This window comes from Bufo gargarizans, unplaced genomic scaffold (assembly GCF_014858855.1).
Source record: "Bufo gargarizans isolate SCDJY-AF-19 unplaced genomic scaffold, ASM1485885v1 fragScaff_scaffold_499_pilon, whole genome shotgun sequence".
NCBI lineage: Eukaryota > Metazoa > Chordata > Amphibia > Anura > Bufonidae > Bufo > Bufo gargarizans.
The window spans coordinates 124439-150689 of NW_025334127.1; the positions used below are offsets into that span (position 1 = coordinate 124439).

A 26251-nucleotide genomic window follows, 5' to 3' on the forward strand; every position below is an offset into this window, starting at 1 on the left:
GCGAGATGCGAGCTATCCGGCTAGCCCTCCTTCACTTCGCCCCTCAGATTCGGGGCAAAGCGGTGAAAGTCCAGTCAGACAATATGACTGCGGTTCTCTATATAAACAAGCAGGGAGGCACAAGGTCATTACCCCTTCTATCAGAGATCGGGGTGATTCTTCGGTGGGCAGAGCTGAACCTTTCCCATCTATCTGCCGTTCATATCCGAGGTTCCCTCAATATGATAGCAGACCGCTTAAGTCGAGGATTACCGACCATGGAGTGGTCTCTGCATCCGGAGGTCTTCAGGCAGCTAGTTCACAGTTGGGGTATGCCAGAGGTGGACCTCATGGCAACCAGGTTCAACGCCAAGGTGCTGAGGTTCTGTTCCCTGTACCGGGAAGACAACCCCCTGGCGATAGATGCTCTGTCGATACCGTGGAGGTTCAGGCTGGCTTACATCTTCCCTCCTTTTTCCATGATACCGAGGGTATTGATGAAAATCCGTCAGGATCAGGCCTCGGTAATAGCCATCATACCGTTTTGGCCCAAAAGATCCTGGTTTACCCAGCTCATTCAGATGAGTCGGGGACAATACTGGAGACTCCCCCCGGAGCAGACCCTGGTGTCGTGGGACACTCACCTCTGCCCAGATCTGCACAGGTTCAACCTGACAGCCTGGAGGTTGATCAGCCCCTTCCCAACATAGAAGGGCTTTCCGAGTCGGTCCTGAGAACTTTGTCGCATTCCCGAGCAGAGTCTACAAACAAGGCCTACTCCAGGATCATGAGAATCTTCGTGGCATGGTGTGATTCCAAACAGGTGGCGTCTGCAGATCCGCCCCTTCCTGCGATACTACATTTCCTTCAGGACGGATTAGATAGAGGCCTATCTCCAGCTACCTTGAAGGTACAAATGTGTGCCATCTCGGCCTGTCTCAACAGGCCATACTCTCGGGATCCACTCATCAAACGCTTCCTGAAAGGGGCGGAAAGACTAAAGCCTACTATACTGAAACCCATTCCCCAGTGGGATCTTTCAGTAGTGCTCAGGGGTCTAGCATCTTCCCCCTTCGAGCCTTTGGAGGAGGTTGATTTCAAATATTTGACTTTAAAGATGGTTTTTCTTCTGGCTATAGCCTCAGCCAAAAGAGTTTCTGAATTGCAGGCTTTCTCTGCAATTCATCCATATATTATTTTCTTACAGGACAGAGTACTCCTGAAGTTTCTACCATACTTCAGACCTAAGGTGCCTACTTTTCAGAATATCAACCAGGTAATCTCCTTACCAGTTTTGTTTACAGCCTCCTCCTCTGATACTCCAGCTAGAGATCCGCTGGATATTTCTAGATGCCTCCAGATCTATGTGGATAGATCCAGAGAGTTCAGGATAGATGAGAATCTCCTTATCCTGTTTGCCGGTAAGTCTAAAGGCCGTAAAGCGTCTAAAGCCACCATTAGTCGCTGGATCAAGGAGGCCATTAAGGAAGCTTTTGTCTCCCAAACCTTAGATCCTCCCGAGTTTGTGAGAGCCCATTCTACTAGGGCGGTCTCCACCTCGGTTGCGGAAAGAAGCCTTCTCCCCTTAGAGTTGATCTGTAAGGCGGCCTCCTGGAGCTCTGAGTCAACCTTCATCTCCCATTATAGGATAGATGCTAGGATGGCAGAGTTTTCGGCTTTCGGGCAGACAGTTCTTACTTCTGCCAGGCATGAGGACCCTCCCTAGGGGTTTTATCTTGCTATCTCCCCATCTGTGCTGCTGGTAGGACGTAAGGGAATCGTTAATTTCTAACGATAATTTGTTTTCCCTTAGTCCTAACAGCAGCACACAAATATCCCTCCCTAATTTACATCATACTTGTTAAAGACACGGTGGGCTGGGGGGTGATCTCCTCCCTTTCAGGGAGCTGAAGATCGTTTATTGGTTCTTGGGCTCATTAAAAATTCCGCCGGTCCTACCAGTCCACAGGGGCAGTTAACCCCATCTGTGCTGCTGTTAGGACTAAGGGAAAACAAATTATCGTTAGAAATTAACGATTATCGGTTGCTCTTTCTGGAGAAGTTGCGAACCACAGGCCTCTAAGACTGCGTAAAGTCAACAACATTAACCCCTTCCTGACAGCCGCTGCACATGTGGAGTGGATGGCGGGTCTTTAAAGATGGCGCCCGCTCAGTAAGCGACTGGGTGTCAGAGCCAACTGCAAAAATGGACATTTGACCCCTCAAATGCCAGGGTCAATTGCAACCACTGCACCTATATAGCCATTTACTGGGTGCAGGCTGCTGCTGGGGACAAGAACGTGGGAGACGCCCAGTTGCTTTGGCAGCCTGGCGCCTTCAAGAATTTTAGAAAGAAAGTATAAAAACCATATATGCTGTATTTCAAATCACCCCCTTCCCCATTTTACAAATAAGTAATAATCTAAGATTAATGGCTGTGGCTGAAAACAGGCACAGACCTGATACTTCTTACAGCAGAGGGTTTGTTACATTGTATCCAGTCTAGACAATCAGACCAGGAGAGAGATCAATGCAGCTGCTGTGGATACAATTGTAACAGACCCTCAGAAGTATAAGGTGTGTAGAGGTTTTCAGATTCTAGACGTGACAGGAAGCAGAGATCTTGAAGCAGAGGACTAGAAAGGCACAGCATGAGCGGCAGGAGGAGCGGAGCATCTGAGAGGTGGCACCAGTCACGTCTGCAGCAGAATCTGGCCGTCCTCCCCTAGAAAGCCGTGGACTGGGAGCTGCAGACACGACATGTTCTACTCCGGGATCCTCACCGACAGCAGCAGGAAAGATGGCGATCTGCGGGAAGCCGCGTCCCTGAGACAGCAGAGGAGGACGAAGCAATCCCTCCAGTTCATCCATAAGGATTCAGCCGACCTCCTGCCTCTGGACGGCCTAAAGAGGCTGGGGACCTCCAAGGACACGGTAGGGGACATGCTGCTGCCGCCATGGGAAGGGCAGGACCCCAAAAACTGGACAAATGTGGGGGAATCACAGGAAAACTAGGAATGAAAGCATTCAGAGAGGATGGTGATAATAGTTCTGGTGATAATGGGTGTGATGTTTACCGAGTTCTGAAAACTGCATCCAAACAGAAAGGGAAACGAGAGCACGGGGGACGTTTATAAGGGGGGGCTCTGGAGGACAGCATGGGGGACATTTATAAGGGGGGGCTCTGGAGGACAGCACGGGGGACGTTTATAAGGGGGTGCTCTGGAGGACAGCACGGGGGACGTTTATAAGGGGGTGCTCTGGAGGACAGCACGGGGGACGTTTATAAGGGGGGGCTCTGGAGGACAGCACGGGGGACGTTTATAAGGGGGGGCTCTGGAGGACAGCACGGGGGACGTTTATAAGGGGGGTGCTCTGGAGGACAGCACGGGGGACGTTTATAAGGGGGGGCTCTGGAGGACAGCACGGGGGACGTTTATAAGGGGGGGCTCTGGAGGACAGCACGGGGGACGTTTATAAGGGGGGTGCTCTGGAGGACAGCACGGGGGACATTTATAAGGGGGGGCCCTGGAGGACAGCACAGGGGATATTTATAAGGGGGGGCTCTGGAGGACAGCACGGGGGACGTTTATAAGGGGGGGCTCTGGAGGACAGCACGGTGCACATTTATAAGGGGGGGGGCTCTGGAGGACAGCACGGGGGACGTTTATAAGGGGGGTCTCTGGAGGACAGCACAGGGGATATTTATAAGGGGGGGGCTCTGGAGGACAGCACGGGTGACGTTTATAAGGGGGGGCTCTGGAGGACAGCACGGGGGACGTTTATAAGGGGGGGCTCTGGAGGACAGCACGGGGGACGTTTATAAGGGGGGTGCTCTGGAGGACAGCACGGGGGACGTTTATAAGGGGGTGCTCTGGAGGACAGCACGGGGGACGTTTATAAGGGGGGGCTCTGGAGGACAGCACGGGGGACGTTTATAAGGGGGGGCTCTGGAGGACAGCACGGGGGACGTTTATAAGGGGGGTGCTCTATAAGGGGGGGGCTCTGGAGGACAGCATGGGGGACGTTTATAAGGGGGTGCTCTGGAGGACAGCACGGGGGATATTTATAAGGGGGGTGCTCTATAAGGGGGGGATCTGGAGGACAGCACAGGGGATATTTATAAGGGGGGGCTCTGGAGGAAAGCACGGTGCACATTTATAAGGGGGGTGCTCTGGAGGACAGCACAGGGGATATTTATAAGGGGGGGCTCTGGAGGACAGCACAGGGGATATTTATAAAGGGGGGCTCTGGAGGACAGCACGGGGGACATTTATAAGGGGGTGCTCTGAAGGACATTTATAAGGGGGGGTGCTCTGGAGGACAGCACGGTGCACATTTATAAGGGGGGGCCCTGGAGGACAGCACGGTGCACATTTATAAGGGGGTGCTCTGGAGGACAGCACAGTGGACATTTATAAGGGGGGGCCCTGGAGGACAGCACGGTGCACATTTATAAGGGGGGGGCCCTGGAGGACAGCACGGGGGACGTTTATAAGGGGGGCTCTGGAGGACAGCACGGTGCACATTTATAAGGGGGGGGGGCCCTGGAGGACAGCACGGTGCACATTTATAAGGGGGGCCCTGGAGGACAGCACGGTGCACATTTATAAGGGGGGGGGGGGGCCTGGAGGACAGCACGGTGCACATTTATAAGGGGAGGGGGGCTCTGGAGGACAGCACAGGGGTCATTTATAAGGGGGACTCTGGAGGACATCACGGTGGACATTTATAAGGGGGGCTCTGGAGGACAGCACAGGGGACATTTATAAGGGGGGTGCTCTGGGGGACATTTATAAGGGGGGGCTCTTGAGGACAGCAAGGTGGACATTTATAAGGGGGGGCTCTGGAGGACAGCACTGTGGACATTTATAAGGGGGACTCTGGAGGACATCACGGTGGACATTTATAAGGGGGGCTCTGGAGGACAGCACAGGGGACATTTATAAGGGGGGTGCTCTGGGGGACATTTATAAGGGGGGGCTCTTGAGGACAGCAAGGTGGACATTTATAAGGGGGGGCTCTGGAGGACAGCACGGTGGACATTTATAAAGGGGTGCGCTGGAGGACAGCACGGTGCACATTTATAAGGGGGGGCCCTGGAGGACAGCACGGTGCACATTTATAAGGGGGGGCCCTGGAGGACAGCACAGTGCACATTTATAGGGGGGGGGGGGCCCCTGGAGGACAGCACGGGGGTCATTTATAAGGGGGTGCTCTGGAGGACAGCACGGGGGACATTTATAAGGGGGTGCTCTGGAGGACAGCACGGGGGACATTTATAAGGGGGGGCCCTGGAGGACAGCACGGGGGACATTTATAAGGGGGTGCTCTGGAGGACAGCACGGGGGACATTTATAAGGGGGTGCTCTGGAGGACAGCACGGGGGACATTTATAAGGGGGGGCTCTGGAGGACAGCACGGGGGATATTTATAAGGGGGGGGGGGCCTGGAGGACAGCACGGTGGACATTTATAAGGGGGGGCTCTGGAAGACAGCACAGTGCACATTTATAAGGGGGGTGCTCTGGAGGACAGCACGGTGGACATTTATAAGGGGGTGCTCTGAAGGACAGCACAGGGGTCATTTATAAGGGGGGTCTGGAGAACAGGACAAGGATATTTATAAAGGGGGCTCTGGAGGACATTTATAGGCAGGCTCTGGAGGACAGGACGAGGACATTTATAAGGGGGGTGCTCTGGAGGACAGCATGGTGGACATTTATAAGGGGGGGGGCTCTGGAGGACATTTATAAGGGGGGGCTCTGAAGGACAGCACGGGGGTCATTTATAAGGGGGGTCTGGAGAACAGGACAAGGATATTTATAAAGGGGGCTCTGGAGGACATTTATAGGCAGGCTCTGGAGGACAGGACGAGGACATGTATAAGGGGGGTGCTCTGGAGGACATTTATAAGGGGGGGCTCTGAAGGACAGCACGGGGGACATTTATAAGGGGGTCTGGAGAACAGGACAAGGATATTTATAAAGGGGGCTCTGGAGGACATTTATAGGCAGGCTCTGGAGGACAGGACGAGGACATTTATAAGGGGGGTGCTCTGGAGGACAGCATGGTGGACATTTATAAGGGGGGGGCTCTGGAGGACATTTATAAGGGGGGGCTCTGAAGGACAGCACGGGGGACATTTATAAGGGGGTCTGGAGAACAGGACAAGGATATTTATAAAGGGGGCTCTGGAGGACATTTATAGGCAGGCTCTGGAGGACAGGACGAGGACATTTATAAGGGGGGTGCTCTGGAGGACAGCATGGTGGACATTTATAAGGGGGGGGCTCTGGAGGACATTTATAAGGGGGGGCTCTGAAGGACAGCACGGGGGACATTTATAAGGGGGTCTGGAGAACAGGACAAGGATATTTATAAAGGGGGCTCTGGAGGACATTTATAGGCAGGCTCTGGAGGACAGGACGAGGACATTTATAAGGGAGGGCTCTGGAGGACAGCACAGGGGACATTTATAAGAGGGGCTCCACTGCAGCGGGGTATACTGTGGGTCTAGGCGCATGTCTGTCAATCTATCAACAAGCGCCACACTGAGGCCACCTACACACATTGTGGAATACGTGGTTTTTCCGCGTGGATTCGTGTGTATTACCACACCAGCAAATCTCAAGTACACTGCATGAAATCCGCACCAGAAACCGCTGTTAGACATTGTGGCTGTGCCGCAGAAATGCACGCAAATTCATGCAGATCTCATGTGCGTTCACCCACACTCGTGAGCAGACGGCCTAAAAGCCAGACTGCAGCTTTGGATGTGACTGGAGTAAAAGACATAGTGTAATTCTGCAGCAGACAACCCAGCGTAATATGGAGGTTACAGCAAAGTTTTTCCAATAATTCCATGCGTTTGCTTTGCTGAATGGAAACATTGAGAAGTGATCTAGTTCTGATCGCACAGCTGATGGGCTGCTACAGTGTATCAGAGAAACCTGATTGTGAGGTGGAATTAGCCAGCACTAAACAGATGAATAATCACAACTTTACATCCTCGAAAAACTACGGGTGTCAGAGACTGAACTGCGTGCGGCCGCAGATTAGAGTATAAGCTCTGCAGAACACTCCCTGACACCTATTTCCAGGACCTGAATATCCCGTCTGGCCTTAGACTCACTTACCGCCATGACGTCACCGAATCGGAATGTGACAACCCAACAGAGACGGGTCAGCGACCCCCCCTCCCCTCCCCCGCTATAACATGAGGTGCAAGGGGCCTCATGAAAGAAATCCGTTGCTATTCCAGTTGGATAATTACCCAGATTTATGCATAAATGTTAATTAGCGAACTTTATACCTTGATGACTCCTCCCCCTGCTGCACTCTAAGCCCCTCCCACATCCAGGTAAGGGGGGGGGGGGGGCGCACACTGAAGAATCATTTGCTTCTTCCGTCCTATTAGAAGTAAATAGGAGAATAATCAGGTTATTACAGCCGCAAGCGTATTATAGTTAGATCTGCACCGCCTGAGCTGAAGAGCAACAATGTATCATCGCTAAGAGACATGCAACAAGGTATCATCGCTAAGAGACATGCAACAAGGTATCATCGCTAAGAGACATGCAACAAGGTATCATCGCTAAGAGACATGCAACAAGGTATCATCGCTAAGAGACATGCAACAAGGTATCATCGCTAAGAGACATGCAACAATGTAACAAATGGTGACAGCAAGATTGTGAAGAAGTGTATCTAAGCCCTAATGTGTAATCAGGTCTGCTGAATCTATCAAGCGTGATGCCGTCTGCTGAACCACGTATCTAACCCCATCAAGCGTGATGCCGTCTGCTGAACCACGTATCTAACCCCATCAAGCGTGATGCCGTCTGCTGAACCCACGTATCTAACCCATCAAGCGTGATGCCGTCTGCCTGAACCACGTATCGACCCATCAAGCCGTGATGCCGCTGCTGAACCACGTATCTAACCCCATCAAGCGTGATGCCGTCTGCTGAACCACGTATCTAACCCCATCAAGCGTGATGCCGTCTGCTGAACCACGTATCTAACCCCATCAAGCGTGATGCCGTCTGCTGAACCACGTATCTAACCCCATCAAGCGTGATGCCGTCTGCTGAACCACGTATCTAACCCATCAGCGTGATGCCGTCTGCTGAACCACGTATCTAACCCCATCAAGCGTGATGCCGTCTGCTGAACCACGTATCTAACCCCATCAAGCGTGATGCCGTCTGCTGAACCACGTATCTAACCCCATCAAGCGTGATGCCGTCTGCTGAACCACGTATCTAACCCCATCAAGCGTGATGCCGTCTGCTGAACCACGTATCTAACCACATCATGCACAGCTTTGTACATTTAGCAGCTATTAGAGTTAATTAACCCTTCAGCCTCCTCCAGTGTCCCACCAGTCACCGCCAGAGCAGAGACTATTAACCCTTCCCTTTATATCTACTCTCTACAAACCACTTTTGAGCGCAGCTGTTGTTGTCCGCCCACGTTACACACAGCGACGGCTGATAATAAGCGATATGTCTGCGGGAAATCAGACATGACAACATAAAACTCACAGACTATGACTGATCACTGCCACATGGAGCACGTGACTACTGAGCCGACTGCCCTGCTCTTATTCTGTATATATGGACACTGCACAGTACCACTTCTCCTGTCCTGTATACTGGGTGTAATCCTCAGTATCTGCTCTTATTCTGTATATATGGACACTGCACAGTACCTCTTCTCCTGTCCTGTATACTGGATGTAAAAGGTCACGGATGTAGTAGGGGAGAACACCAAAAAGACAATAAGGAGGAAGGGAAAAGACACTAGGCCTCACCGCTAGGAAAGGAAGAGGGTCACCACCTATAAAACCCTGCTCCTGGCCCTAACTCCTATCAGTATAGGCACCTCTTGATGGTAGAGATGCCCATACACAGGAACCCCTGGTGGCCCTCGGATGCCCTAAAGGTAATGACAGGGCAGAGACAACCCACTCCTTCCCTGGTGAAGGAACCAGCATCTCACTGAGGCCTGGTAAACAACAAAGGGGGGAAGGGAGACAAAACACGACAAGCGGAATACTTAACTTCTGCGGATGATGGATGAACAGGACTTCAACAAGAACCACACTCCAGCTGTTCCAAAACCAAATGAAGCTATCTAGAGCAAGGAGTGATGGGTAAAGTCAGACTAAATGGGGGAGGTAAGGGTTACATGATCCACACCTGAACAGGAGGGGTGGACATACCAGCAACACACAGACAAAGTGAAACCAAAAGAGGCTGTCAGATCACTAATGTGCAGATAATCTTTCAGACCTTCTAAGACCTGTCACAGATGTGACAGTACCCCCCCCCCCCCCTTTCTACGGGTGACCTCCGGGCACCCAGGACTGACCTCATCGGGATGAGCTCTGTGGAATGCTCTCACCAGACGACTAGCATTAACATCGGTCGCTGGAACCCACATCCCCTCCTCTGGTCCGTACCCCCTCCAATTAACGAGATACTGGAGGGATCTCCAGGGAACTCGGGAGTCCACAATCCTGCTGATCTGAAATTCTAAATTACCGTCCACCATGACAGGAGCGGGAGGCAAGGAGGACGGCTCAACAGGTTCGACACATTTCTTTAGCAACGATTTATGAAATACGTTATGGATTTTCAATGCCTGAGGAAGTTCAAGATGGAAGGCTACAGAGTTAACAATGGCAGTGATCTTACATGGACCAATAAATCTTGGGCCCAACTTCCAAGGTACCTTAAGTTTAATGTTTCTTGTAAACAGCCACACAGAATCACCCACTCTCAGGTCCGGACCACTCATACGTTTCCTGTCAGCAGCACGCTTATACCGGTTACACGTCTTTTTCAGGTTATTTTGGATTTTCTGACAAATAGAAGACGAAGAGGAAAATCGTTCCTCCTCAGGAATGCCGAAATTATCAGCACCAGAAAATGTACCAAACTGTGGATAGAACCCATATGCCCCAAAAAACGGCGACTTATCAGTGGATTCCTGTCTACGGTTATTTATAGCAAACTCAGCCAACGACAAAAATGAAGACCACTCTCCTTATTCTCTGAAACAAAACATCTCAAGTAAGTCTCCAGATTCTGATTGGTGCGCTCGACTGAGGATGAAAAGCCGAAGAGAAGGACAATTGTACACCCATACGAGTACAGAATCTGGAAACAAACTGAGTTCCTCTATCGGACACCACATCAGAGGGAATGCCATGTAGTTTCACGATGTTGTCGACAAACACCTGCGCAAGAGTTTTAGCATTGGGTAGACTAGGTAATGCAATAAAGTGTGCCATTTTACTAAAACGATCGTCAACCACCAGAATCACGGTCTTTCCCGAAGAATTCAGTAAATCCGTGATAAAATCCATGGACAAATGGGTCATGGAAGCAGAGATCCGGAAGGCCGAGTATGTGTCACCTTAGCATGTGCAAAAGGTACCACAGGCTGACACATAGTCCTCAATACACTTACGCAACCCGGGCCACCAGAATCTGCGAGAGATGAGATTGATAGTCGATCTGCTCCCAGGGTGCCCAGCAAGCACCGTACAGTGATGTTCCTCAAACACCTTGTGACACAAGTCGGAGGGAACAAACAATTTCCCCTGAGGACAAGAGTCTGGAGCATCCTCCTGTGCCTCCAACACAGTGGGCTCGAGATCAGGATAAAGAGCGGATATAACCACCCCTTCAGATAAAATGGGACTAGGGTCATTAGACTCACCCCCCTAGGAAAGCTATGCGACAAAGCATCCGTCTTGACTATCTTAACCCCAGGGCGGTAAGTGACGAAGTTAAATCTGGTGAAAAACCATGACCATCTGGCCTGCCTTGGGTTCAGTCGTTTAGCCGACTCCAGGTAGGCCAGATTCTTGTGATCCGTAATTACCTTAATAGGATAAATTGCTCCTTCCAACCAATGCCGCCATTCCTCGAACGCCAACTTAATGGCCAGCAATTCCCTATTCCCCACATCATCATAATTCCTTTCACCAGTCGAGAGGTTTCTTTTAGAGAAAAATGCACATGGGCGCCATTTACTAGGTGAAGGACCTTGCAACAAGATTGCTCCTACCCCTACCTCGGACGTGTCAACCTCAACAATGGCTGAGACATGTGCGGTTGCACCAGAATAGGGGCCGAAGCAAAACATTATTTCATAGCAGAAAAAGCCTGTAATGCCGCATCAGACCAGACAGAAATATCCGCACCCTTCCTAGTCATGTCTGTTAAAGGTTTAACCACCGATGAATAGTTCAAGATAAATTTACGGTAGTAGTAGGTAAACCTCAAAAACCACATAAGCGCTTTCAGATTTTCGGGTCGATCTCAGTCCAACACGGCACGGACCTTCTCGGGATCCATACAAAAACCTGAGGAGGAGAGCAGGTAGCCCAGAAATTGCACTTCCTGTACAACAAATACACACTTTTCCATCTTAGCATACAACTTATTCTCTCTTAGGATCTGTAACACCTGTCTCACATAATCCTGATGAGTCTCCATATTTGGCGAATAAATTAGTATGTCATCAAGGTATACAACGACAAACCTCCCCACCAGATGATGAAAGATGTCATTGACAAAGTGTTGAAAAACCGCAGGAGCATTGGTTAACCCAAAGGGCATGACCAGGTTTTCAAAATGACCCTCAAGGGGTATTTAATGCGGCCTTCCACTCATCCCCCTCCTTGATCCTTACCAGATGATATGCCCCCCTCAGATCCAATTTAGGGAACACCTTGGCACAGACAACCTGACTAAACAAATCCGGAATCAAAGGAAGGGGGTAAGGATCACGGACGGTAATACGATTGAGCTCACGGAAGTCCAGACATGGTCTCAGGGTACCATCCTTTTTCTTTACAAAGAAAAATCCAGCAGCCACTGGGGACTTGGATGGTCTAATATGTCCCTTTGCCAAACTCTCGGTGATATATTCTCGCATAGTCTCTTTCGGGTTCCGAAAGATTATACAACCAAGATTTGGGCAATTTAGCTCTGGGAATAAGATTGACGGGACAGTCATACTCCCGATGTGGGGGTAACTCCTGGTTACCACTCTCAGAAAACACATCAGAAAATTCAGAAATGAACGAGGGAACAGTTTTAGTCGTAACTATAGAGAACGATGCATTAAGACAGTTGTCCATGCAAAAATCACTCCAATCGAGAATCTGTCTCGCTTGCCAATCGATGTAAGGGTTATGTTTGCTTAACCATGGTAAGCCCAACACCAATGGAGCAGGCAGATCCTGCAACACATAACACGAGACAGATTGCTGATGGAAATCACCCACTCTTAAATGAATATCATTCACTACCTGCGGCAGGAATTTTTGGGTAAGAGGTGCAGAATCAATAGCAAAGACAGAAATACTTTTCTTTAATGCATTAGTAGTCAACCCGTGAATGCGTACAAACTGTCCATCAATCAAGTTAACTCCTGCCCCACTGTCGATAAATGCTTCGATTTTCACAGCTTTGGACTCTAGAGCCACCTCGGCAGACAGGAGAAAACGGGTACTACCAGTAAAAGACAAAAGTAGGTTCTTTTGCTCACCATCCACACTACCAATAGTAATTTGGGTATTAAACGTTTTTTTCCCCCTTTTTGTTTACACCTTGATGCTGCAAGTACGGACAAATATTCACAAAATGTCCCTTCTTGCCACAACAAAAGCAGACTCCTTTCACATGACCCAAGCTTTTGCTGCGTCGCGTGAAAATCACACAATATAGAGCATGCTGCGATTTTCACTCAACGCACAAGTGATGCGTGAAAATCACCGCTCATGTGCACAGCCCCATAGAAATGAATGGGTCAGGATTCAGTGCGGGTGCAATACGTTCACCGCACGCATCGCACCCGCACTGAAAACTCGCCCGTGTGAAAGGGGCCTTATTGGAGAGTACATCCTGAAGATGAGGACCCCTAGATCTCTCCCTCAGGCGTCTATCAAGACGTACAGCAAGGGACGTAGCTGCTCCAATGACTCAGGATTTTCATGAAAAGCCAATGCGTCCTGCAGTCTCTCAGAGAGACCCTGGCAGAATTGGCTACGGAGAGCAGGATTGTTCCACTCTGTATCCGTAGCCCATCTCCTAAATTCAGAGCAATAGGTCTCCACAGAACGTTCTCCCTGCCGAAAACCCTGTAACTTGGTCTCGGTCTGAGAGATCTGATCCAGGTCATCATAGATAAGACCCAAGGCTCTAAAGAATTCATCTACCGACCGGAGGGACGGTGATCCGGTCGGCAGAGAAAAAGCCCAAAATTGGGCGTCCTCTTTAAGCAATGAAATAATCATACCCACACATTGACATTCATCCCCAGAAGAGTATGGACGCAGCTTAAAGTATAATTTACATGACTCCCTGAACCAGATGAAATTGTCACTACCCCCGGAAAACCTGTCCAGGAGAGCTACCTTCGGTTCAGGGCAGGCCTGGAACCCACCACCGGAACCAGCAGCCTGTGGGCTCTGAATCTGCAAAACCACCGCACGGAGGTCTGCTACCTCCAAAGTCATATTCTGCATCTGTTCGACCAGTGCAGTCATAGCATCCATAGCTGCACAGATCAGAACAAAAATGGTGGCATTTGGCTCTGGATAATGTCACGGATGTAGTAGGCGAGAACACCAAAAAGACAATAAGGAGGAGGGGAAAAGACACTAGGCCTCACCGCTAGGAAAGGAAGAGGGTCACCACCTATAAAACCCTGCTCCTGGTCCTAACTCCTATCTGTATAGGTTAAAGATAAAAAGAGGATCCCCCTGCGCTCCTATTAGATTGCTATGTGACAGTCTGCCTGTATAAGGAGAACCTGCTGCTAGGTGTCTGAGAGGGAGCTACCGTTCTCCCTAGTTTAATATATAAGAAGAAATTATATCACCAGTAGGTCTTTTATCACCTACTGGTGATATAATTTCCTCCTATCTGTATAGGCACCTCTTGATGGTAGAGATGCCCATACACCGGAACCTAGAAAACCCTGGTGGCCCTCGGATGCCCTAAAGGTAATGACAGGGCAGAGACAACCCGCTCCTTACCTGGTGAAGGAACCAGCGTCTCAATGAGGCCTAGTAAACAACAAGGGGTGGGAGATACAAAACACAACAAGCGGAACACTTAACTTCTGTGGATGATGGATGACCAGGACTTCAAAAAGAACCACACTCCAGCTCAAAACAAAATGCAGCTATCCAGGAGCAAGGAGTAATGGGTAAAGTCAGACTAAATAGGGGAAGGTAAAGGTCATATAATCCACATCTGAACAGGAGGGGTGGACATACCAGCAACACACAGACAAAGTGAAGCCAAAAGAGGCTGTCAGATCACTAATGTGCAGATAATCTTTCAGACCTTCTAACACCTGTCACCGGTGTGACAATAATCCTCAGTATCTGCTCTTATTGTGTAATCCCAGCCCAGGCCCTGCCTCTCTCTCCCCAGGGAGGTGGTGGGGTCCTGGGCTATGAAGCGACTCAAGACCCAGGATCCTGCTTCCCGGGGTAGGCCGGCGGGAGGTAGGGGAGGTGAGCTACCGGCCTCAGTTCCATCTTCCGCCCCGGGGGTCAGAAGATCCAGCAGGAGTCGTGGTGCAGCGGCCCCTGCAGCCCCCGGAGGTGAAGCCGTGTCCATCGCCGGCGGTTCCAGGAGGGCGGACAGTAGCCCTCCAAGAGGTACGCGGAGTGCTCCTGGGGATGGGCCGGTTCCGGTTGAGGCTGACTGGGGTAACATGAAGCCCCGGGAACTAAACGCCGTTTACAGCTCCCGGATCGCGGCCTACCTCCGGGAGTTCGAGGAGGCGAATAGGACCCTCAAGAAGGTGAGAGAGCAACTAAGGCTTGAGAGGGGGAAGGTGGATAAAGCGGCCAGGAAAAACAAGCCGGAAATATCAAGGAAAATAAAAAGCTTAAAAGAGATTGTTAAAGAGCTGCAGGAAAGAATGGGGGCCATTCTGGAGAACAGTGGCCCCTTTAAGGAAAAGCTCATGAACGATCAAAGGTTTAATGAAATGGCTGGAAATCAGAAACAAGAAGATGACTCCTCTAGTGAGGAGGAAGAGTCAGACATGGGGGGGCAACCTGCGGAAACTGGCATCACCGCAGAGCAGGTGTGCCTGCCCCCCACTAGTTCCGATGAAGAAGGCGGGTACCGTGAAAACAGCGGAGTTGGGGGGCAGCTTATGGCCGAAATACGCCACCTGGAGTCCCCCAAAATTTGTGAGGACATTTGCTTTGGTGACGAACTACCTGAAGATGAGCCGATGGGAAAGAAAAGAAAAACAAAGACATTAAAGCCAGAGGTGAGGTATGTCTATGTGACCCACCCTGCGTGCCCGGGGCCAGCTGCAAAGCCAGCTCAGGGCACGAACCCCACCATCCTCCCTGGCCCGGTCTCTGCTGTGGGACCGGTGCGTAGGAGTGGGGAGACAGACGTGGCAAAGATGGCGCAGGACGCCGTCCCTGTTTGCGGTAACAGGGGCGGTGAGGAAAAGCAGGAGGGGCCAGACAGGAAGGCTCCCGGGGCGAGTGGCGAGGGGGGCATGGTTGGTGGTCGGGTGGCTCCGCCCACCTCTGCTGGGGCACTGGACAAGTGCCGGGTGGAGGAGCGTCGGGGCGATGTGGCTGCCACTGCCCCCCTTGCAGAGGTCGTTGCCGGGATCCCTGTCCTCTGCCGCGGTCTGCTTCGCCGCTCCCGTGCGCCCTGCAGTCCCCCCTGTCGGTTTTGGCATGGCGGCGGGGGACGGGGGGGCAGGGGTGGCTGTGGGTGGAGGGGGTGCGGCCGCGAGTGCAGCGGCGTCCCGATCCGGAGTTGCAGGGGGAGGGTGCGAGGTGGCTGCCTCCGCCCCTCCCAAGTTGTGTGCCCAGGTCCTTGCCGGGGTTCCAGTCTCCTCTGTCCCGGTCTGCTCCGCTTCGGTCCCTTCCGCTGGTATTGTCGTGGCGGCGGGGAGTGGGGGCGCAGTGGGAGTGGTCAGGGGTGGAGCTTCGGAAATCCACAAAGGGGCTCAAAGCAGTGTGTCTGTAGGCAGAGAGGGAGGGGGCGGTCCTGATGCGAGTGTGGTGCGCACCGCCCCTCCCTCCTGCACTGTCCGTCGAGTGGATAAGGCCGGCGTGGCTGGGACCAGTGGTTCTACAGCCCGCCGGCCCGAAAAATCAGGAAAGACTTTTCAAAATGTGTCCAGCAAAGAAATGCTGGACAAAACGAATAAACTGACCTCTGTCCGCTCTGGCCCAGCAGTGTGTGTGGGTGGAGGGGAGAGTGCGGTAGTGGCCACTGAAGAAGTGGTCACTTGTGTGAATACGGTTTATGTTAGTGGTGTTGCCCCGGGCCCTGATGGAGGGGTGAATGTTGGAGGTCGGCCGGCCACTGTACAAGTGGCCGGTGCGCCTCATGTAGCCCCTTCAGAGGGGTCTGGAGTGACACCTGCTGTAGATAGGTCTGGGGGGGGTGGGGGCGGGCCCGGTCTGGCTGCCCCTCCTGCGTCGGTTACGCCTGGCAGAAGTTATGCTGGTGTGGTCGCCGGCGCAGGGGGGGGGGGGGGGAGGGGCGGTCCCCATTGTCCTCCCCATTACCAATGTCTGGTGACGGTAACTTGCAGCGGCAACTTCTAGAGGCTCTTAGGAGAGGGGAGAATTCCATTACAGTAGGGGGGCAGCAGGTGGATCTATCCTTCTGGATAGACAGGCATGGCCTGCGTGCCTTCCGAGAGCAAGGCGGGGGCGAGACCACCTGGTCCTCACCCACAACCGGCCCTCGGTCAGCCAGACGGAATGTTGTCTGTCTGAAATGGAGAGGCAATGAAGCGTGCCCTACCAGGAAGAGGGTGGCGGAGCTTCTCTTTCAGATGGGCATCAGGGCATGTGACATCTTTGCCCTGATACATCCGTATGGCACCCGGGAGTTTGATGTCAGTTTTGCCCGGCCAGAGGGTCTTGAACTTTTCTGGTCTGGGTATGAACTGGCAAAAGACCAGCCGGACTGGCAGGGGTTTTTTGTGCAAGCGATAACCCGCCAGAATGAGGTCAAGAAAGTGACCGTTCTGACCCGTAATGAGTCACTTTCTTGTGTTGACATCTTGACCTGGTTGAGCAGGTACGGGGACGTCCAGGGTCTTCCTAGCAAGAACCTGGATGAGTTTGGCATCTGGTCGGGTGCCTGGACGTTTCAGATTAAGTTGAAACATTCAGGGGGGTCGGTTTCCCACATACCGTCATCTGCATTCCTTGGTCGGGATAGGATCATGGTGTTCTACAGGGGGCAGCCTAAGCTGTGTTACAAGTGCGGCAGCCCTTCGCACTTCAGCGCCAGCTGCCAAGTGCAGAGGTGCGCGTTGTGCGGGGGTGAAGGCCATCTAGCTGCATCTTGTGGACAGATTGGATGCAACCTGTGTGGTGAGCTAGGGCACCCGTTCAGTCGTTGCCCTCGCTCTGTCGCCAACGTGGCTCGTGCACGCGCAGAGGCGAGCCGGGAGGCCCCCACTGCCGAGGCGAGTGCTGGCGAAGGCAACAGGGCAGTGGGGTCGATGAAGAGAAAAGAAAGCCCGTCCCAGCAGAGACGGAGGGAGGGGCGTCAAATGGAGAGGGGGCAGGTGGAACCCCCTCCTGGGGTGATGCCTGTGCCCTCCCAAGAGAATGCCTCTCCTAGAGCTGAGACCCTGGGGGATATTGAGGTGAATGAGGAACTCACGAGACTAGACCGTTCCGAGGGGACTCTGTCCTCTTGCTACGAGAGTGCAACAGAGGAGAGTGAGACAGAGTCTAAAAGAACAAGAAGGAAACGTCTGACCAAAAAAAGATCTAGCCCGGCTAGAGTGCCTGTGGAAGGCAAAGCCAGCTCCCCCCTGGACCTCTCTAATCCTGACTCTCTTCCCCTGGATCTTTCCAACCGGTACCTCACCTTGGATGAGATCTCTTCTTCCGGGGAGGAGGTTGAAGGTGGGGAGCCGGAGGGGCAAGAGAAGGAGCCTCTGGAAGGGCCCGCGCCTCCCTCCGGTGAGGATGCAAGGTCCTCGGGAGGTGGGGCGGGTCCAGACGCTGGTAATGGGAATGACAAGGGTGGTGCGAAGGGGGAGGCGGTGGTGACTAATGAGATGGACACCACTGTCTCTCTCAAAAGAGATCGTGCCACCTTAGGGGGTAGCCCCAAGAGGGGTAAGAAAAAGAACAAGAAGGGGAAGGGAAGGAAGAAGGCCGTCTAACTTAATCACTCTGTATGGCGGCACTCACTCCGTTGACGCTGGCGACCATTAATGTCGCCAGTATTAAATCGGATGCGGCTAGGTTTGCAGCCTTTGATTTTCTCAGCCGGGTTGAAGCTGACATTTTATTTTTGCAAGAGACCAGGCTGCCAGATTTGGCGGCTGTGTATAAAGCAAAAAAGGAGTGGAGGCGTGGTCCATCATATTGGTCTCTTGCGGCTGAGCCGTATAGCGGAGTGGCGGTTCTTTTTACCGCACCAGTAGAAAGCCGACGAGTGATTGAGTTAGAAATGGGGAGGTGTTTGATTTTAGATGTCCTCATGAAGGGTCAAGAGCTTCGCCTGATAAACATCTATGGTCTCCAAACCAGGTGGGATCGGAAGCGTCTCTTTATGAGGATCAAACCTTTCCTTTTTACGAGTCGGCAGGTGGTCTTTGGCGGGGACTTTAATACAGTCACTAGGTCCCAAGACCGGGGAGGCGCCAGAAACCGGCTGGCTTATGATAGTGTATCCCTGAATAGCATAGCTAGCGAGGCTCGCTTGGTGGATGTCCACATTAGGCACACCCCAGGCCACGGTGGTTTCACTTATTATAGAGTTAGTCAGATTAGGTCTAGAATAGAATATTTAAAGGAGGAGACTACTTTTTCACCTTTAGAGGTGGTAGAGGTGGAATTCTCTGATCACTGTATGATTATGTTCTCTTTGAATGTTGCAGAATCCCCCCCAAATGGGAAGAGGCTATTGGAAGCTAAATTCGGCCCTCCTGGAGGAAGCAGAGGTGAGACAATCCTTTAAGGACTTCCTTCAGAGTCAGGTAGAGTTGCTGGATCTTTGTGACACTAAGTCTGAGTGGTGGGAGATATTCAAAGATCGGGTGGCAAAGTTCTTCCGCCAGCTCTCGAGCCTCAGGTCCCTGGACAGGTACCGCTTGTATCAGGGTCTGAGGAGGAAACTCAAACAACTGGTCTCGACTGGAGGTAGCCGAGAGTATATCTCCAGGGTGAAATCTTTGCTTAAGAGGTGCCAGTACGATAGGCACACATCTTTGGTTTTTGAGAGGGATTTTGGGAAGTACCGCTCGCCCGACCCTTACAGAAACTGTAAGATGTCAGTGAAAAGTAAGTTGGTGACGGGACTGGTCGATGGTACGGGATCTCTGGATAGGTCCAGATCAGGGATCTTGGAAATCGTCAAGTCCTTCTACTCGTGCCTCTTGGAGGAAGAAGGATCTGAATCGGGACAGGATTTCAGCTTTCCTGGCTGAAACCATCCCTGAGTCAAGAGTAGACCTCTCTCTTGGCGTTTTGATAGAAGAAATCAGAGAAGAGGAAGTCAGCCTGGCGATCGAAGGGCTTGCCCTAAAGAAGTCGCCAGGCCCGGATGGCTTAACATCCGAGTTTTATAAGACCTTTAAGGACTCCTTGGTTCCCCTCTTGACTAAGGTATTCAATGAGTGCCTTTCCTCGCGTGCTCTGCCGAAGTCAATGAGGAGGTCAGCTCTGATCCTTATATCAAAGGGTAAAGATCTGAGCCGTATTGAGAATTGGCGTCCCATAGCGCTTCTCAATACGGACAGAAAGATCCTGGCCAAGATACTGTTTAAACGGTTGGTGCAGTTTGCGCCCCGGCTCCTTTCGGAGACCCAACATTGCTCAGTTCCAGGCCGAAGCACGTTTAGTGCTGTGCTCGGTGTCCGAGAGGCAGTGGAGCAGAGTAGGGCGGGTAACTGGAAGGGGTACATGCTGGCTTTAGATCAGGCAAAGGCTTTTGATCGGGTTGACCACGAGTACCTCTGGGCAGTCCTTCTGAAATATGGCCTGCCGGGGGGTTTGTCGATTGGTTAAAGATCTTGTATGCAGGGGCAGAGAGTCTCCCGCTGGTGAACGGTTGGTCTGGCAGCCCTTTTGAGGTCGGGTCTGGAGTCCGCCAGGGTTGTCCATTGAGCCCGCTCTTATACGTGTTTGCGATTGATCCTTTTATTAGCAGGATTGATCGAGGACCGTTGGCGGGAGTCAGGATGAGTCTGGAGGAGCCAGAAGCCACTCTGAGGGTGGTGGCGTATGCCGATGACGTCACTGTTTTCGTGTCCTCGGGAGGGGAGGCGGAATACGTGATGTCGGAGGTAGAACGCTACTCGGAAGTTTCCGGGTCCGTGATTAACCGGGATAAGTGTGAGAGTCTCTGGCTGGGAGGGGGTGATCCATCTTTCGGTCTCCCGGACACCCTCCCAGAGCCCCAGTCGTCAGCCAAAGTCCTAGGCGTTCAATTCGGCCATGGGGATTATCCCACCCAAAATTGGGACAGCAGGCTCACGATCGCCGCTCAGAAGGTTGACCAGTGGAAGGGTTGGTCTTTGACCCTCAGGGAAAGGGTGAACCTGATCAAGACTTACCTTCTCCCTTTGCTTATCTATTTGGCAAGTGTATGTGTCTTGCCAGAACCTCTCTGGACTCGGGTTTACAGTCTGTTCTTTCAACTGTTATGGGGGAATAGGCTGAACCTAGTCAAGAGAGGTGACATACCGTACGAGGAGATTAGGGGGGTTGGGTATGGTCAACCCAGTGGTGTTCCTCGTGAACACCTTTGTTAAGATCAACCTGGCAAACCTCTGGAAAGAGAGGGCTCCTCCGTGGGTAGTCTCTTGCAGGGGTTGGTTTCGGCCTTTCTTCCAGGAGTGGGAGACAGGAGGGCAAGTGAAGGATTTGTGTACACCTCACGGATATCTTCCGGCTTATGTCACCCCGATTCTGAAGGTGATCCGCCGGTGGGGTTTGGGAGTGAGGGAAATAAAGACCCAGTCAAGGAGATCCCTTGACGAGAGGGTCTTGTTGACCCACTTCCAAAAGCCCCTGGCCCTTAAGGATTGCCCAAGCCGGGATCTAGACAGGGGTTTACAGTTGTTAAATTCGGCAAGGATCCCCTTGAAGTTTTGGGACTTGGCTTGGCGCTGCTTTCACGGGAAGCTGTATGTAAGGGGCAACTTGAGGTATAGGAACTCTGATGAAAGGGGTTGTCCCCGGGAGGAGTGTGGCGACATACTGGAAAGTATGGAGCACTTCCTGCTTCAGTGTCCCTTTAATACAGAGGTATACAAACGGGTGGGCGCATCCATTGGCTGGCCTAGGCTAGCCAACCTCTCCTATGCGGAATGGGCTTATGGAGCATTCAAAGGTTTGGGAAGAAGGGACCCATGCACAGCTTTTGTAGTTAGCATAGTGGTCAGGTACTTCACATGGAACGCACAGTGTTTAGTTTCAACCCAGCAGAAAGTCCTCCCTGTGGAAGAGGTGTGTAGGAACATTCTAGGTGACCTGGCGAAGGTTCGCTCTCTTGAGTGCGAGAAGGTGGGTACGGATGGGGTCTCTTACCTCTGGAGAGGCTTCACCTTTGATGTGCCTTAGCCTCAGTAGCACTTTTCCTGGTGTTGGGCTGAGGCTTTCACATTAGGTTTTTGTTTTGTATTTAAGATGGGTTTTTGAAGAAAGGTTTGCAAATGACTGAGCTTGGGCCTTCGGGTGGATTTTAATATTGGTTTGTATAGATAGATATGGTTGTTATAAGATGTATATATTGTATGATAGGGTAAGTGGGGTGTAGTTAGGTTGGGTGGGATGGGGTGGGGGGGGGGGGGGGTTCATATTTATTTATTTATTTTCGTGTGGGGAGGCCTGCATCCAGCCCTGGACTATGCGGACATAGGAGGACATGAGGCGAGGGGCTGGGTGTGGGTGGTGGAGGAAGGGCTGGCCTCATGGAGAGACAAGAGGCGGAGGTTGGCCCTGGGTGAAGGTGATGTGATAGATAGATTTGTAGGGTTAGTATAGGTTTGTTTTTCTTATATATGTGTGTGTATATAAAAAAAAAAAATACAAAAAAATAATAAAAAATAAATAAAATTAATATGTATATAATAAAAAAAAAAAAAAAAAATTATTTATTGTGACAAGTTGTCATTTATTTCTGTTACAAACAATTTGTATATAGTCGGGGTTCAGCCGGATCGGATGTTTACGTTAGGCTAGGTTTTATTTTCTCTTTTCAGTAGGTATGAATGAGATAGTATGCATGGAGCTGGGCCAGTAGGGTAAGTGTATATACTTGTTTTATATATTGTTTGGAAATTTTATGGCAAAGTTTTTGTATTTTTGTATAAAATTAAAAGAGTTCCTCAGTATCTGTGTGTGTGTGTGTGTGTGTGTATATATATATATATATACACACACACACATACACATACACACACATACACACACACACACACACAGTACCACTTCTCCTGTATACTGGATGTAATCCTTGCAGGTTCTGCTCCTGCAAGTGTCCAGGAGGCGGAGCTTCACTGTGAAGTGCTCCCGGTATTAAAGGGGTTGTGTCATCTTAGACAATGCACTAGGATATGCCCCTTTGTCTGATAGGTGCATGTCCCAGAGGTGTGACCCGCACCTAACACGAGGCTGGCAAAATGGTGACCGGCGGTGCCGGGTCTGGCAAACACCAAGCCTTCCTATTGGCTTCGAAAAATAGCAGAGCACGATTTTCAGAAATCGCCATAGAGGTGGGACCCACACCCATCACATAAATGGAGCCGGCAAAGTATTGTATATCTGCCGACCCCATAGAAATGAATGGGAGTGGTGGCTGCACAAGCGCTGTGCACTCCCATTAATTTCTAGGGGAATTCTGAAAAAAAGTCAAGTGCGATACTCAGTTATTTTCGGCGGGCCAATAGGAAGGCTTGGTGGTGACCAGAGCCGAGACCGCCGGCCACGTGTTAGGCTTTCTTTTAGAGATGGGACCCGCACCTATGCTAGCGATATGCCCCCATTGTCTGAGATGGGAATACCCCTTTAAGCTGCTGCACAGCCCCGCCCATGTGGTCTCTTGGCTGGATGCTACAGCTGTCACTAAGAGCAGTTCACAGTAAAGCTCCGCCTCCTTGGCACTTGCAGGAACAGAATCTGGCAGACTGTCACATTTCCAGGGTCCTGACTCTTTGGGTTTCTGACTTTTGCAGCAGCCACACAACATTCTGCAGCGACGATTGCTGGAGAGCAATTTATCAAAACTGAGGAGCAATCGCCCAACGTGGATCCCAAAGTGCGAAGCCCAGAGCAACAAACTGCATCAGGGGAAGGGAGAGAGGCCGAGGAAGAGCGACGAGGACAACGCGGTCTTTGTCTGGTGTCAGGTAGAGGGGTCTATGTACATGTATGTAGAGATGGAGGCCTTCACCCCCTCCACTGGTGTATTGCAAGGGTTAATATGCTATACCTAGTCCCACTCATTATTCTACCGTGATGCGCCCCCTCCTGCGGTAATTCGGTTTCTCTTTTTACGCAGTGCGCAGGGAAGGAGATGAAGGTGAAGATTGACACGTCCTGTCAGCACAGCGTCATATCCTCAGCCTGCCTGGACCGACTCGGGTAAGCCCCCATCCTCCACTCACTATTGATGTGACCATAGCTGGGGCACGATTCCCATGATGAAGGTTTTTTTTTATCCATTAATTTCTAGTCTGAACGTCCTGATCATCAGGGCGGAGATCTGTGCCTTGTGTCACCCAGCAAATACTCCAGTCCCATCCAGAGCTGCATTCACAATTCTGCTGGTAGCTACTGTCAGTAGACCAGCACTTTCGGATAAATGTCCACTTTGCGCTGCATTTTGAGGCACCGCTCGCTGGGGCGCGTTAGTCCTTTTGTCTCTACTCCTGGGGTAACGTTTCTATCCTCTGAATTCTATTCTGCTGGGTCTGCGTTTTCGCCCCATGCCACAGACATGACTGCCCCCTCAGCTGCTAACAGGAAACCAGCAGAATTCTGAATGCAGCTCTGGAAGTGAGAGAGTGCGATATCATGCCTAAGTACCTGAAGATCATATATGGACACTGCTCTCTTTAGTGGAGTTCCCCTCTAAGGTAAAGAGGAATTTAAAGGGACAGCACCACATAAATCCTGTGCCCGGAGCAGTAGCTGGCGGCAGAGGTCACCGCGCTCAAATTCTGCACACAACACAGCAAATTTTACTAAGAAATAGAATGGCGCAGTATTAAAGCGATCTGGTAATCCCCCCCATCCCCACCTCACAGAAATGCGAGGGGAAAGATCATGTAAACTACTGAAGAGCGTTTCTCATCAAGATCTGTTTCTGGGAAAGCTGGGTGACAACCATTACGGCAGCCATTACAGGGATTGTCACAATAATCCTCTGCTTTCTTATTGCTGTATAACTAGGGGGTTGATCTGTCAGAACCTGGGAAAGCTGGGTGACCAACAGTGTGGGAGCAGTAATGGCGGCCATATTGGTTGTCACCCAGCTTTTCCAGAACAGATACAACTAAGGATTGTCTGAATGTCATATAATGAATACTTCTCAAACTTTCTAATACACTTTGTATTTCAACTCCTCTTGAAGATCTCTGCTTGTTGTCAGTGAAGTAAACCAGCTGGGGATGGTTCTTCAGTCACTGAATGTAAATCAATGACGGGTTGGGGGCCTTTTCTTTCTGCGGACTGTGCTTTGTTCAGACTCGTAGACCTTCTATGGGTCTGGACACCGCTCGCTTCACTCTCAATAGGGTCCCTTGAAGAATTTGTGTTGGCGCTGGAACCTCTTGGGACGTCACATCTTCCCCTCTTTTCTGTCTCAGGCTGAAGGAACATTTCAGGTCATACAAGGAGGAGAACTTATCGCTTCCCTACAACATGAAGAGCATTGGTCAGGTGGAGCTCCTGACGGTGACGCTGGGCCGCATCTCCCTGGACTGCGCCGCCGCCGTTATCGGTGGGTATCAGACGCTACATAAAGAGCCGACGCCTCCATTACCTGCAGAAATCATGTAACCACAAAATGTCGTGTTCAAGATCTCGGTTTGTTGCTTTTGAATGGAAAGAATTATTGCTTTCATTTAGAACAAAGGTCACCAATCTCTGCAGAACTACAACTCCCAGCATGCCATGAGCATTTATAGGGAGGATAATACCCCTAGTCCTGCTCACACAGTATCCTGTGGAGACAATGTCCTGGTTCTGTAAACTGGTACTGTTCTGGTTCTGACAAAGCTGTCAGTTTGATTTGATGTACTGCTCCAAATTAATTAAGATACGTGCACGGAGAGATCAGACAGACAACTCACTACATGGAGTTAAAAAGGATCTCTGGTTTATTTCTAAGAAAACAGACAATACATAGTTTTCACGAAAGGAGGGAGTGAGGGGGGGGGGGTGAAAGATAAAGTATATATTTTCTATTGGCTATGAACTCTCTACTTTTCTGTAACCTTGACGGCCAGAGGAAATTCCTCCTCACTCCCCCACCTTGTTCCTGGGTGAAACTGTTACTTCTTTCTTTGTAACTGCTTGCTTGAGCTGAACGGAAACCACAAAGAAACACATGATAAAAACACAAAGTAAGATTCTAGTTTATAGGTGTAGGCTGAATGCCTGGCCGCCATCTTAGCTCAACAAGCAAGTATCCATTTTGTATCAATAGTCCATAACAGTCCCCCCTTGGAGACTTGATTGTAGACTTTCCCTTCGCCTAGCGAATCCCCTGGGCATACCATTCGTATCCTCTTCACCCGCAGTGGCGACAACCTACCCCTTATAGGTAGGCTCCCGGTTGCTCGGACTTGTGGTAATACCCTGGGATTCATCTCACCCTATCTCAGCCAGGCATCATTGTGAGGAGGGGGAGCTGTGTTGAACGATGTTTCCTTCTGTCCTTCCTCATCGTAGAGGAGCATAATAGGTCGTTCATCAGTTTTCTTCATTCTTTTTGAAAAGCGGGTCACACAAATAAGAACGAGCTTAATCACTACATATATCACCAATATTATTAGGGCTACCTGCAATATTACTTGGACAATTCCCATGAGCCAACCCCCAATACCTTTGAACCAGTTATTGGGGTTAAGGGAAGAGAAGGTATCAGACCACCATGTATCTTTATCAGCTTTATGTGCATCCAGCCATTTATCTCTTAAATCCGCCATTTTCTCTATACCCACCTTAACTTGCAAATTACCCTGCGGGTCTATGTAATGGCAAC

General features: G+C 50.9%; 1 protein-coding gene across 2 annotated transcripts in view; it reads left to right on the forward strand.

The window, feature by feature from the left end:
* Nucleotides 1–2567: 2567 nt before the first annotated feature.
* The window catches only part of NRIP3 (nuclear receptor interacting protein 3), a 33107-nt gene continuing 9423 nt past the window's right edge, over nucleotides 2568–26251 (forward strand). Inside the window, exons 1-5 of one of the 2 annotated variants that reach the window (XM_044273234.1) lie at nucleotides 2568–2913; nucleotides 18918–18980; nucleotides 23217–23390; nucleotides 23543–23625; nucleotides 24852–24985. In XM_044273234.1, coding sequence (XP_044129169.1) covers nucleotides 2740–2913; nucleotides 18918–18980; nucleotides 23217–23390; nucleotides 23543–23625; nucleotides 24852–24985 — 628 coding nt within the window. In that variant the 5' untranslated portion in view covers nucleotides 2568–2739. The remainder of the gene's footprint in view (nucleotides 2914–18917; nucleotides 18981–23216; nucleotides 23391–23542; nucleotides 23626–24851; nucleotides 24986–26251) is intronic. The other variant, XM_044273235.1, reaches the window with a different exon arrangement.